Below are 13,452 nucleotides of genomic sequence, written 5' to 3'. Positions count from 1 at the left end.
GCCAGTGCCTTAGTTTTAAACATTAACCGATCGTGCACCATGCTTTCAGCAGTGAGTGAGTGAGTGAGCTCAGTTAAATCCATTTGTCAGTGGATCAAACTAATGCTAGCACCTGCGATGCCTGGTTTGAGGTTTACTTCATTTATGGTGTTGGACATGAGGGCAATGAAAGATATAAAAGGTTTTGTCTTATTTTAGGCTAATAACCAGTAGTTTAACCCTCCATGTTAACACTGTCATGGTACTGTTGGAAGTAAATGTACCACTCTTCGGCTTGCAAGTGTGTTTCTGCACATCTGAAAGATTCACAAAAAAGTCTTGGGCTGTTTTCACAGTTAGGCCATGACCACATGTAAAGCTAATCCATGGGGTCCATCTCTTTCTAACTGACAGTTGGTCTCTAGCGGATGCTCGAGACTCTAGTTGGTTATGGAATGTTGTTTCATGACGTAAAATGGAAGATGTTGCTTAAAATTAGGGGTTGGAGACGATTTTTTTTTATTGTAGTTACTTTAGCTCTGCCATAAACCAAAAATGTCTTTTTCTGTTTTGATGGCGGTTGGCTAGCATCTAAGCTGAAAAAATCGAAGAAGCAAAGGAACCAAAATCATGTGACCTAACATGTCTACTGTGTGGAAGTATTTACTCTGAAAAATGAAGTCAGTCAGTCGGCACTTCGTAAATTGTTCGATGTGGATGTTTAGTGAGGTGGTAGTAGGAAATCTTCATTGAGTACTACGAACTAGATTCAACACCTACAAAAAAAAAATCACTAAACAGCAACAAACACTGAATGCTGCGTTTAAAAGAAGTTTCCTGGAGACAGCGTCAAGGAGAAAAATATTCGAGAGAGGGAACGTAGTTCATGGTGTTGGATGACCAGAACATTTCTAGAGAAGAGAACACAGGTTTTCTGGAGCCAAGGTACTTACCAAGGTATTAACTTTGACAGAAATATTTGTTGGAACGAATCCAGTTGCACAGTGCACACGTGATCTAGGAGAATATAAATAAGATAAGAAAAGCCTTTATTAATCTCCCCCTGGAGATTAGGATCGGCCAATAATGTTAAAAGATCTGTATCGGATTGAGGGGCAAGAAACTCGATCGGGACATCTCTACTTAAAATATTCATGTCCCATGTTGAAGGAGTGCTATGTATTATGAAAAGGGGCAGAGTGGCCTCGACTCCTCCAGCTCTTTTGCAGAATATGAAGGTGAAGAGTTGCAACAAGGCCTATAAGGTTCACGAAGCACAGCCCCAACAGGCAAATGAACCCAGAATGAGAAACTGAATTCATTTAATACTGAATGTTTAATGCTGAAAATCTACCCTGGGTGTGGTCTCAGGGTCTGTGCACCTTCAGTATTTTCTAGGATTGTCGTGGTTACTCATCTGAGTGAGTTTTGAGTCCACATGTAAACCAATTCTGTCATTCGTCTCTTTGTAGCTGACAGTTGCTAGTCGCTAGTGGATTCCTGTTGCATGTTTCCACCACAACTATTTCTGAATAAAACAAGAACATAAAAATATATTGCTAGCCTATGGAGCTCTTCTTCAGTTCGAAAAGAAAATACCTCCATCTGGGTTACCTGATGCTCCGAACCTGCTATTAGCATGGTGAAAGTGGTGGGTTCTGAATCTCATTAACATTCATAGTTCCTACATTTTACATAGTTGCAAGTCCAATATACTTGTGCACTGGTGTGAGAGTTTGTCAAGTCTGTGTTTGTCCGGCTGTTGAGAGATGTGGATGTGGAAATGAACGTCAGAGCATGTAGCTGGCTTTAGAGGCATAGGAAGTGATTGTGGAGAAAAGCTGTCGGAATTTGTAAAGCAGCAAATCTTCAGTTCACAAAATAGATTAGATAGACAGTTACATCTTTTTTTTTTTTCTTTTTTTTACCTTTTTTTAACATCTCTTTCAATCTCTGATCTTTGGGTATTAAGTTATTTGATTCAGTCTAGGGTTGGGATTAAAAAATATCTGTTTTCCCATTTAAATCGATCTTCTTTTGAAAGATCCAATATTGACTCATAAAGTCCTTGGATCGATCTTTTGAACACATGCCATTTCCTGCAACCTCTTGTTAGAAAACTCACCAGACTGCAAATGTAATATGCAGCCGTTGTCTAGCTGTGTTGCTGCAGACGATGTTTTCAGCCTTTTTCTAGAGTTTGGTTTGTTGTTCTTCAGATGCGACGTTCTCATTCTGTGCCTAATAATTCTTACCGGTGATTAATAAAAACATAATTAAGAATACTATATTGCATTTCTGCTACTGGATCCTTCTAAATCCTACACCTTGTAAATTATTAGATAAATACTCCAGCTGCCATTTAGCCGGAAACTCTGTAGCTTCCTTTAAATGATCAAATATACATGACAGGGCTTTCAAACATCACCATAGCATGCAAAGATCAGTAGGAGGGATGGAATCTAGTAGGAAGTTTTGTGTAAAAGCTAAAGCCTGTGGAGGACAGACAAGATGGCAGATCCTCTAATTAGCAGACAGTGGGGCTAGAATTAGACAGTGATTAAGACTTATTTAATGTCTATGGTTCATTTTTAACTCACTATCTTTCTCTTGTCTCACATCAACATCCTTTATTTTTTGCCCCGTTTTTTGTTTTGGTTGTCCTCCATTCCTTCCTTCCTTCCGTCCTTCCTTCCTTGCTTCCTTCCTTGCTTCCTTCCTTCCTTCCTACTTCTTCTCTTCCAGTCCTACGTTTCTTTTATAATACGTTCCTTTATAGCCTTCCTCCTCCCCTTTCTTTCTACACGCTCCTTCCATTTCCTCCCTTTCTACTCTTTTCCTACTCTTCTCCATGTTATTCTCCCCTCCTCCTTTTTTCTCTTTTCGTCTTTCTCTTTCGTCAGGCTTGACCAAAGATGGCGGTGGTAGTGCGAATGCCGAGTCGCTTGAGGAGATTCTTAATATTTTAGCAGACGAGGGCTCTGATTGGATCTATGGCTTCTTCACCTTCCTTTATGATGTAGTGTCGTCGCCTGTAGAACGGGGTAAGGCAGAAGAGGAGGAAGAGGGGAAGGATGCGACGGCTGAAATGCAGGAGGAGAGCGGTACAACCTCCTCCACAGATGGGGAGGTTAAAGGGGTTGTGCTGGACCTCCAGAACCAGTAGGAAGACAGGGAGCAGAGCCAGTAGGAAGGCTGCCTGGTCCTGCTACCAACTGACGAGGATCAAACTTGGACTACAGTCCAGCTGGTGGAGGATGGCTTGTGTCTGTTGTGGTGCAGAGGATCCGATACCTGGTTTCCTCTGCAGGGCCACACTGGGCAGCACACTTTAAATACACCGAGACAATTCATTCCAGAAACCTGTAAAATTATTGGCTCATTAGCTGAGATGTTGACATCTATGGATAAGATAAGCAGTACAAAGAAACTACAGGAAATACATTCATTTTAGGCCTTATTGGCTTATTTCAAGTCATGTATTTGGTCATTTTACCATAAGAGTCATTTTTAGATAAACTGTCCCTATGTGTCAAATCATAGTATGACAAGATGGCGGCACTACTCCATTTGTTGCGCTTGTTATTTATTGTTGCTCCTTTATTCTTAAAGTTGTGGTGGCCTTATCATTGTGCTGGCTGTTGTCTGTTATTAGTCACCAGGAGGTGCTCAGGGTGCATGGTGGGCATACAGAACTTACAAATATCACAGCAAGACCTCAGCGCTTCACCAAGGTTTTACCAGTATCCACATATTACCATAAAAAGTTAAATGCCAGTTTTGATTTTCCTGGTGCTTCTAATCTGCTGCCAAATAAAACCTTGTTATAGTCATAGTCATAGGTCATAGTCAGTTCCATTTCGGTTCTTTTGACTAGAGTGTGGGACTGCAACAAACAATTAATCTGTTGATTATTTTTTAGATTAGTCGACTAATATATAAAATCTAACAAAATTCTTTCCTAATAAATTTATTTAAACATAATGATGACATATTTGAACATGCACATGTATGAATGAAAACCCCATTTTACACTTGAAGTTTTATCAGGTTTTTATTATACATTGAGTATGATTTAACTTCAATATCTTGAGCCATTGAAAGGTCACCGTTCATACTCACATCAACCTCACAGTCAAGCCTCTGTCAGAGGAAACTCAGCAGACCTGGACATGGAGACTCCACATAGAAATGTAGTGATGCTAACCACTGCTAAACATTGCTAACACCCACTTTGAACAAAACATTGACTGAAATTTCGTCTTTTAGTTTTATAGATCGACATGTGCAGACAGAAACAAACTTGTTGCTTTACAACTTGTAAATGCACTGGAAAACAGCGCTACCATGCTAGATTTCTTCTTTTCTCTGAAACGACGGCTCCCAGGCTCTGACCATCAACCAACAATCAGACTTAATTCATTGTAATAGCCCAAATAATCAGAGGCTCAGCTACAGTTACGAGCAGTTTAAATTTTATTAAGTGTACAAAAATGGTCTTCTTTCTGACAGGTTTGAGTTACTGGTCGTATTGCTGCCCTCTATAGGATAAAAATATTTGCAACAACAGACATCTCTTGGGCGTCAGGGTATCTGTTGTTTAATGAATTTCCTCACTTTTGACGTTTGGGTTTGGGCCTTTTCTTAACATTGCAATATGTCGCCATATTCTGTGCAAACCGACATATTGACGGAATTGACGTGGTTGATGACATTGCAGCCCTACTGGAGAGTTAATGATAGTCACGGAAAGTGAAAGTTGTTCGGCTGAACTGGATATTTTGGCAATTAAAAAAGGAAGTCTGTGGTGATTTATCAACATATTTGCAGCTTTACAAAATATAAAGTGTCCTGTCACAAACTAATTGTCTATGTACATAATTTCTGGGAAATGCGGGTACGTAGGTCACAGGGACTATTTACTTACAGTATAAATAAGAATTGTTTTATCCTCATGCTGTGATGTAGATTTTTAAAATGTGCATTTTAACACTGGACATATTAGAGGCCAACATTCTTTCTTATTTCTGCCTTTCTGTTGTGATATATGTGGAGATGCAGTTTGTCTCAATCAGGGTAGTTGACAGTCTTCTGCTTGTTTTGTGTGCTCTGTAACATGATGTTTATAAGAAGTACTCACAGTTTTCTGCCTTTAAATTTTCACATTTGATTGTGGATCTAGTTGCAGCTTGCTATTTAATTCTTTTGTAGATCATATTTACTTCTCTGCCATATTTTTGTGTTTTAACCTACAGTTGTTATTAAAGTGCTCACATAAAGTGCTGACAACACAGTGTATTTCCAGTTTCCAGCAAGTATTTACTAGAGATGCAACCATCCATGGTTCGATATGTACCTGTTTTTTTGAGTGTTTTCCATTCATAGACAAATTTTACTGTAATAGATTAAGGAAGAAAATCTATTTCTTAATTTTACTTAAAAGCAAAATCTTTTCATGAGATGACATTTGATCATCATTTCCGATCATCCCTGCTGCCCTTATCATTTCCTTTTTGTTTCCCTCTGAACCAATGGTGAGGTGAAAGGAAAGTATTGAGTTGTGGATCCTGTACCGAGTGGTTCAATATTATATTGAAAATTATGGCATCCCTCGTATTTACTGCACACTCCAAGCAACTTCACTTTTTTGCATTAACTTAACTAAATGTATATAGTGAAACTGTGTCAAAGACAAATTAAACCATCTATATAAGCACATAAGTTTTAAGTTTATACCATAGCATTGCTTTCATTGTGCTTAGAATCGCAGGGATCAGTAGATTATTTGATTGTAAAATGACAGTTTTCATCACTGTCCTTTCCTGTCTGTCGGTTCAGATGAGAAGTCATTGAAAGGTCACAGTCTCAGGAGAGACCGGCTGAGAAAAGGTACTGTACAATAATAATACAATACAATTCAAAATCCCACTGATCAGCTGATAGCTCACCTGGCAGGTGTATCTGCTTATAGACCTTGTAGAGGACAAGAAAGAGGTGAAGAAGAGAGGTAAAATAAAAGGTATTTGCTTTGTATTTGTTTTCCTGCATGACTGACTAAATGAGCAAAGTGTGGTCCTAACACTGCAAGTGTTTTGGGTTCACATCCTATTTGTAGTTTCTGTACTAAACCACATAGTGTTGAAGTGTTGTGGTTGACCAGGTAGAACAAAAAAAGCAAGGCATGACGCACAACACGTCATTGTCTACGACGGACAACAACGTGATCACACAAAGGCCACAGAGTACTTCTTCAGTTGCAGGCTGTGTGAACTACTAGAGTCAGCAGCTACTTAAAAACTCATTGTTCAAACTGAACTAATGACTAGCATGCACTGAAATACTATAATCACAAACATGATCTACAGCCTTCTGTGCAGATTTACACCCACAAAATAGTCACAAATCTGGTTCCATGATCCACAAGTGAAACGTGAGATTCACAAATGTGTACAATGATTTCCGCATGAATTTGGGTGGTCACAAATGGGTACGGAGCAATCTGAACAAATAATTTCACAAATGCACACATGGCAGCCTCAATAAAAATTATTATTTTATGCAGATTTTTTAATTCAAAATTCAATTCAAATTCAAAAATCTGACTGTTGAACTTAGCAAAGCTCATTTTCGCCTTCAAAAGGCATGCATTGGTGGATCTGTGTGGAGCAGTCTGAAGTCTGTCTGAACAGTCTCAGAAGTCTGCATGTGTGCGCAGCCTGATCTGTCCATACCTAATACCTAAAGCAAAGGAGAAAGCTGAGAAAGAGAGACTGTTTGAGAGAGTACAGAGAAAGAAAGAATAAATACAACAAGATATCTAAACATGAATAACATTAATACATCCAGTCTGTATTTCTCTCTTACACGACTTCAAACTTCTAGTCTCAAAACACTGAATAATACAGACTCAACAGCAGCAGAAGAAGAGCTGTTTTGTGTGATTGTAATGAATTTGTCTGCTGAGTGTGTTGCATTTCGGATCTGCCTGGTGTGTCAATGTGACGTATCATCAGCGTGCAGACCTTTGGTATCAAACACTTGTGATGTGTTTCATCCTAGAAGAGGAGACGTTAGGGGCCACAGATCAAGACGTTAAAGGTTTGTACGTGGCACAAATCTACTGATGTGAACTGAACATACTACTACTACTAGTATAATCCATGGACAGAAATAATTAACTACTGTTACAAATCGTATGTTTGAATGAACATTAAAAGATTTGTTGATTTTGATCATTTATGTAACAGATAACTCATTAATGCAGCCTCTCAAATACGGATTACTGCATGTTTTTTAATGATGCCGTCATCTAGCATCTAACATTTCCTGGTTGCTGTGTGTTGGTTCGTTAACACGTTGTGGCAATGAGCTTGTGGACAGTTACCCTCGATAACGCAGCGGTTTTAAACCTGTAACCTTGAACCTCAGACCATCCGGCGCGAGGCGCCAAGCTGCGCTCAGCTCTGAGAGACGAGCTGAGGATGATCCATGAACAGATGGAGGCCAAGAGGATCGCTCGCATCGCACTGGCCGAGATCAGGGCCTTCCTCAATGAGGAGGAGGAGAAGAGGGAAGCGGCCTGGGCGATGAAGGTGAAGGCCACCCAAGAGCAACTGAGAGAGGAGAGGGAGAGGGAGGAGAAGAGGATGGAGAAGGAGAAAGAAGAGAGGGAGGCAAAGGAGAGGATGGAGAAAGAGAAGGCGGAGAGGGAGAAAGAAGAGAAGGAGGCAAAGGAGAGGATTGAGAAGGAGAAGGCGGAGAAAGAGAGGATAGAGAAGGAAAGGATGGAGAAAGAGCAGATGGAGAAGGAAAGGATTGAAAATGAGAAGAAGGAGAAAGAGAGAATGGAGAAGGAGAATGCAGAGAAAGAGAGAATTGAAAAGTTAAAGGCAGAGAAAGAGAGGATGGAGAAGGAAAAGATGGAGAAAGAGAGAATTGAAAAGTTAAAGGCAGAGAAAGAGAGGATGGAGAAGGAAAAGATGGAGAAAGAGAGAATTGAAAAGTTAAAGGCAGAGAAAGAGAGGATGGAGAAGGAAAAGATGGAGAAAGAGAGAATTGAAAAGTTACAGGCAGAGAAAGAGAGGATGGAGAAAGAGAAGCAGGCTCGAGAGAGGGCAGAGAAAGTGAGACAAGAGACGGAAAGACTGGCTAAAGAAAAGGCAGCGAGAGAAGAGAGGGAACGACTGGAGAAAGAGAGGGCAGAGCAGGAGAGGATGGAGAGGGAGCGCTTGGCCAGGGAACAACAGAGAGCTGCCAAGGAAAAAGCAGAGAGGGAGCGGCAGGAGAGAGAAAGACTGGAAAGAGAGAAGGCTGAAAAGGAAAGGAAAGAGAGGGAACGCATCGCAAAAGAAAAAGAGAGACAAGAGCGAGAGAGGGCAGAGAAGGAGATACTAGAGAGAGAGAGACTTGAGAAAGAAAGGATCGCCAGAGAGAAAGCAGAGAAAGAGCGTCTGGAGAGAGAACTCATTGCTAAAGAAAGGGAGAGAATTGCCAGAGAGAAGGAGCGTCAAGAAAAAGAACGAATTGCCAAAGAAAGAGCAGAAAAAGAGAGGCAAGAGAGGGAGCGCATCACCAAAGAGAGGGAGAAACTAGAAAAGGAAAGGATGGCCAAACTGAAAGCGGAAAAAGAAAGAGTGGAGATGGAGCGCATCGCTAAGGAGAGGGAGAAAGCTGAAAAAGAGAGACAAGAAAAAGAAAGAGAAAGACTAGAGAAAGATCGCATGGCTAAGGAAAGAGAGAAAATGGCCAAGGAGAAGGCAGAAAGGGAAAGGATGGAGAGAGCAGCAAGAGAGAAGCAAGAAAAGGAAAGGATGGAGAAAGAGCGCGTGGCCAGGGAAAGAGCAAGAATCGCACAGGAGAAAGAAAGATTAGAGAAAGAAAAAGCAGCTAGAGAGAGAGAAGAGAAAGAACTGGTTGCAAGAAGAGAGAGGGAGAGGACGGAGAGAGAACAAATGGCAAAGGAAAAGTTGGAGCGTGAGAAAGCCGAGAAGGAAAGAGTCGCCAGAGAGAAGGCACTGATGGAGAGACAGCGGGTCGCCAGAGAAAAAGCTCTGCGGGACAGGATGGAGGCGGAGAGGCTGGCAAAGGACAATATGAAGAGACGGGAGGTTCAGGAGAGGAAAACAAACTCCTCCCAACCAAAAGCTCCAATGGTGGAAGAGAAAACTGGGAGAGGGAGTATGTCGGCTCTCAGGAGAGGGAAGATTGTCGATGAAGAGAAGAAGAAATGATATTGTGTTATAAAGTGACAAGCTTGCAAATGGTGCTAGGACTGACTGACTGACTGACTGACTGGCCTGCCTCCTCACAGCTAGGAGGCATCTTGAATTGTAATTTGATACGTTTCCCACTTATCTCTGCTGGGCGTGGTTGTCAGATGTGCTCTCTGTTGTGGTCTCACAGTGTCCAGACACAAACTGTACACCTCCCTACCAGCTTTAATCACATGAAACCTCATAAATCCAAGTATTCAGAAACAACCTTCTATGTGTAGAATGATGCGTTTGTAACTTTAGCACTAAGAGCCTAGGTCTTTTGTGACATTTTGAAAGCTTTATCAGAGTCAAACAAAGAAGTGAGCTAATGAATGAAATAAAACATTTGGATTTATTTCCAGGCATTATGACAGACGTTCGAAGAAACACTACTTTTTAGCTTTTCATCTTTAATTTACTGTAATCTAGCATCTCTTTACTTAATGCATTTCCAGCTCTTATCTGTTGTACAGTATGCCGGTACTTTACCGAGTTGTGCCAATTACCTCTGGCAGTACTCTGCAGTAGAAGTCTTCTATTCCCTAAGTCCCTATTTTACATACTTAATGTTTAGTAAATCCTCAAATAAACCCTAGGGTTAAATGTCTTGAATACCACTAGCTGACTCAGAACCTTTAAAGGGGACATAGCATGCAATTCTCACTTTAGGACCTTTTTCTACATTTAGCACGGTGTGTGGTATGTCTGCCAGCTCAGAAGAAAATGATAAAAATCCATGCTGTTGGTTTGCTATGAGTGGCCTGAGAGTGAAAATGTGTCTTGCAGTGAGCCGTTTCAAATTTGAGCCATATGTTCTGACCAACAGACCACCCCTGAGCTGCTGCTCTGTGCTCAGCGGTAGAGGCTCACGTCTTTACACCGCCTCAGGAAAAAACAAGAGCAAAGTGCCTTTACTTAGTTAAATGTACGCATACATTTACCAGAAAATCTGCTTATCATGACCGTTAAAATACCACAGACATGTAGCGTAACAGTCAATATACTGTACTAAAGTAAACCTCATGTTCATTTCATGCTGTTTGCTACATGGCGGCTTAGCAAACAGCAGCTCAAAGTAGCATTAAGTTCACAAAACATTCAAAAACGTCTTGTTCAAACCTTTATTGTCAAACTTCTTCAGGGGTCTCCTTTTTTCCTGGATTCAACTCTGGTACAAGTAGATGGACTAATGTGGCTTCACAGCGATGCGGTGCCGTACTCTACGGATACACTAAACGGTTGCCAAGGCAACACTACTAGAGAGGCAGGGTAGCAGGAGCTCATTCTCAGAAGGAAGGGGGATAGCACCAAAACAGCTGGCTGGGAAAAGGGCTGTTTTTGACCTGGTGAATAGGGGTCTCTTTTACACAACTATTGTGAATTTTTAACTAAACTATGTAACAGAGATTCCCTCAAGTCATGTAAGAAACATACTGTACCTACTTGTGTAAATGGCCATCTGATGTCCCCTTTAACGTTATTCTGGAGAAAAGTTTGGACAGTGCTTGTCATTGTTTTGCATGCAGTTATGTGCGATACAGTTGGAGGGTTGATGCTCTTAACATGTACCTCAAAATCCTCAAATAACAATATGAAAATTGAGTTTAACGTATTTGTAACAAATTGGAAATAATTCTGAGAACTTTGTATGAGACAGCCTGGAGAACTACTTGTTTCAGATATAAACGAACTGTAGATACCAGCATCCGCACAGAATTCATTTTCTATTTGTTCTTTGCAGTCTTTATCCTTCGTTGTCTGTGAAATCGGATATAGTATGAAGCTGAATAATGGTGTTAAGAGTTTAATTTGTTTCATTATGTCTTTATTTTTTTTTTCAAATGTTTTTGTGAATGTCTCCTAGTTGATGAGGATAATGATACATGAAGGTTTTGGTGTCCTTTCGTGGTCAGAGCCAGTAGAAGTTGAATTTTATGGGCTTTAGTTAAATGTCCGTAGTGAATCTTGTGAAGAAACAGAGTTGGGATAGGATGATAAAGCTTTTCAGGCTGTTGTAGAGGTGTGAAAAGAATTATTGTGGCTTGGCCATTTCTCTTGCAGTTACTTTGAAATAATTTTGCTTTTCCTTCAAAACCTGAGAAAATCTTTGATAATAAATCTTGGTTCTCTAATTAAGATGAGTCTTTTCTCTTTCATGGTGTGATAGAAATATCATGGACAGCTTATATATAATAGCCTATAGTCAGAAGACCAATATAAGAAAAACATCTGCTGTGAATTTTCTGTGAGGGAGTAATGGATGATTGTTCAGTCCTGACTCCCTCCACCAAAACTCCCTCTTAACTCCCTGCTCTGGTCTTATCAGCTCTTTATTTCCTTCCACAGGAAAGTTATCAGGGTGCTGTGGTTAGTCAGCTCCTCACTGCTGGTTCATTGAACAGTTTTCTGTTTCCTGTAAGGCATGGTCACACTTAACTGTAAACCATATCAGTTATGCACACTGTGTTTGTTACATCTCCAACTCTTCATGTAATTCTTCTATATTTATTAGCAATATTTGTTAATTTGTGTGTGTCTTTAAAAGAGTGTACTTTTGGTTTTGGTTTTGTTCTGGTTCAGTTATTTTTTTTTTCTCTGGTTGGAATAAATTAATTCTTCTGAGGATATTTGCACCTTGCATTAAAATCTGTCTTGGGAAATCGAATTCCAAATGACCAGCTTAAGGTGCAAAAAAGGAAGAACTTAACATAAAGCTGGACACTTGCGTTCGGATTTCCCAGGACAGATGTTAATGTAAGGTCTGAATAGTGCCTTTGAAGGTAACAAAATAACTGGTCACAGGTTTGTGAGTGTGTATTACATTTTGTCACTTTGTGGACACCGAACAGGACTGAAAGAAGCAATGAAACCAGTTGTGCGAGATTTACCTGAGCAGGAAACAGGTGAGGACACAAACACAGAGACTCGTGTTTCTATCTTTGAAAGGACTTTTCACTGACATATTGGATAGCCAAATGCCTTAACATAACCTAACTGTAAATGAATGCCAAGTCTTTACAGCTTTTACCCCCCAAAAAGCTGTGGGGCCCTGACAAATGGGCCCATGAGAACAACATGACCCCACAATGTTAGTATTCCACAAGATTTTGTCCCCCACAATTTAATAAAAACTAACACACACATTGTGTCACCAAGACAATTGAGCAGACATTGGCTTAATACCTGAGAAAAGCAGCCAGTGGGTGTTTCACCTCGTTCCCACCTGTGAATTCCAACCTGAGGGTGTAGCAGTAATGCTAACATTGACCTCTGTCTGTGTTGCACCAACAAAAGCCTGAGCACAGTCTGAATGAAGCTTATCTTGGCTACACCCTGCTTCACTTTCACAGCCTGTCTTTGTTCATTTTTGAATACTCTTTCAGTAGCATTGAGACTACTTTCTAGTGTTGTTTGCTTCAGTTTTAATGCAGGTAGATTGGATTTTATGGCTTTAAATTCACTTAGCACAGGCTGACCTGAGCAGTGAAGCAATACCCTTTTTCAGTGTCGCAAACATTCCAACTTTCGTGTTTTTGGTTTATCCCAAAAAATCTGAAACTTGACTTGTGGAGTTTATTGATGTTTTGCCCCTCATGTATGCAGTTACTTTCGCTTTACGTTCTCAAGAAACTCTACAGGTCCGTTTGCTGATTTTCTCAATTTCAGACTGAATGTGATTTTATTGAGTACACCGAGTATCACCTGAAAATGTACGGTTCTTAAACCCATTTCCAAAAATTGAGGCACTGATGATGAAATACATGTCTGTTTAGAGTTAATCCAACACACAAACATCTCAGGAGCTATTTTTGGTTTAATGATTTGACATAAGCCAGGGATTGAGCCACAAACGATATCATTAATAGCCAAACACAGTCACTTTTACTTAAGTAAAATTGTCATGTTGCTTCTTCCCCCAAATTCAAGTTGTAAAAACCAAACAAACCAGTGAGAACTTGGACAAACCGACCAATCAGCAATCTGCGGAACTGCCGACGGAGAACGAGCCAACAGAGGCCACATCGACTGAGACCCCGACTGAGGAGACAACTCCAGGTGTGTGTCCTGTGTGTTTTTACAATTCAAAAATTCACACTATTAAATATGGATCAGTTCAAAAATTTGGTGGAGGAGGAATTTGTCTCAGCAATATTTCATGGAGGCCTAAATGACCAACCTAGGATTCACAGATATGGAATTTTTAAAATAAATGAATGTT

The 13,452-nt window shown here is 40.3% G+C and overlaps 1 protein-coding gene across 3 annotated transcripts in view; it reads left to right on the top strand.

Moving 5' to 3' along the window:
* Nucleotides 1–13,452, top strand: part of unm_hu7910 (un-named hu7910) — a 39,492-nt gene that overhangs the window by 12,157 nt on the left and 13,883 nt on the right. For all 3 annotated transcript variants that reach the window (XM_084566153.1, XM_084566152.1, XM_084566151.1), the window contains exons 4-5: nucleotides 12,083–12,136; nucleotides 13,161–13,289. In XM_084566153.1, the coding sequence (XP_084422279.1) occupies nucleotides 12,083–12,136; nucleotides 13,161–13,289 (183 nt within the window). The remainder of the gene's footprint in view (nucleotides 1–12,082; nucleotides 12,137–13,160; nucleotides 13,290–13,452) is intronic.

The sequence above is a fragment of the Chelon labrosus genome, assembly GCF_963514085.1.
Source record: "Chelon labrosus genome assembly, chromosome: 18".
Lineage (NCBI taxonomy): Eukaryota > Metazoa > Chordata > Actinopteri > Mugiliformes > Mugilidae > Chelon > Chelon labrosus.
Note: the sequence above shows the minus strand (reverse complement) of the source record. Positions and strands in the feature narration are given on the sequence as shown.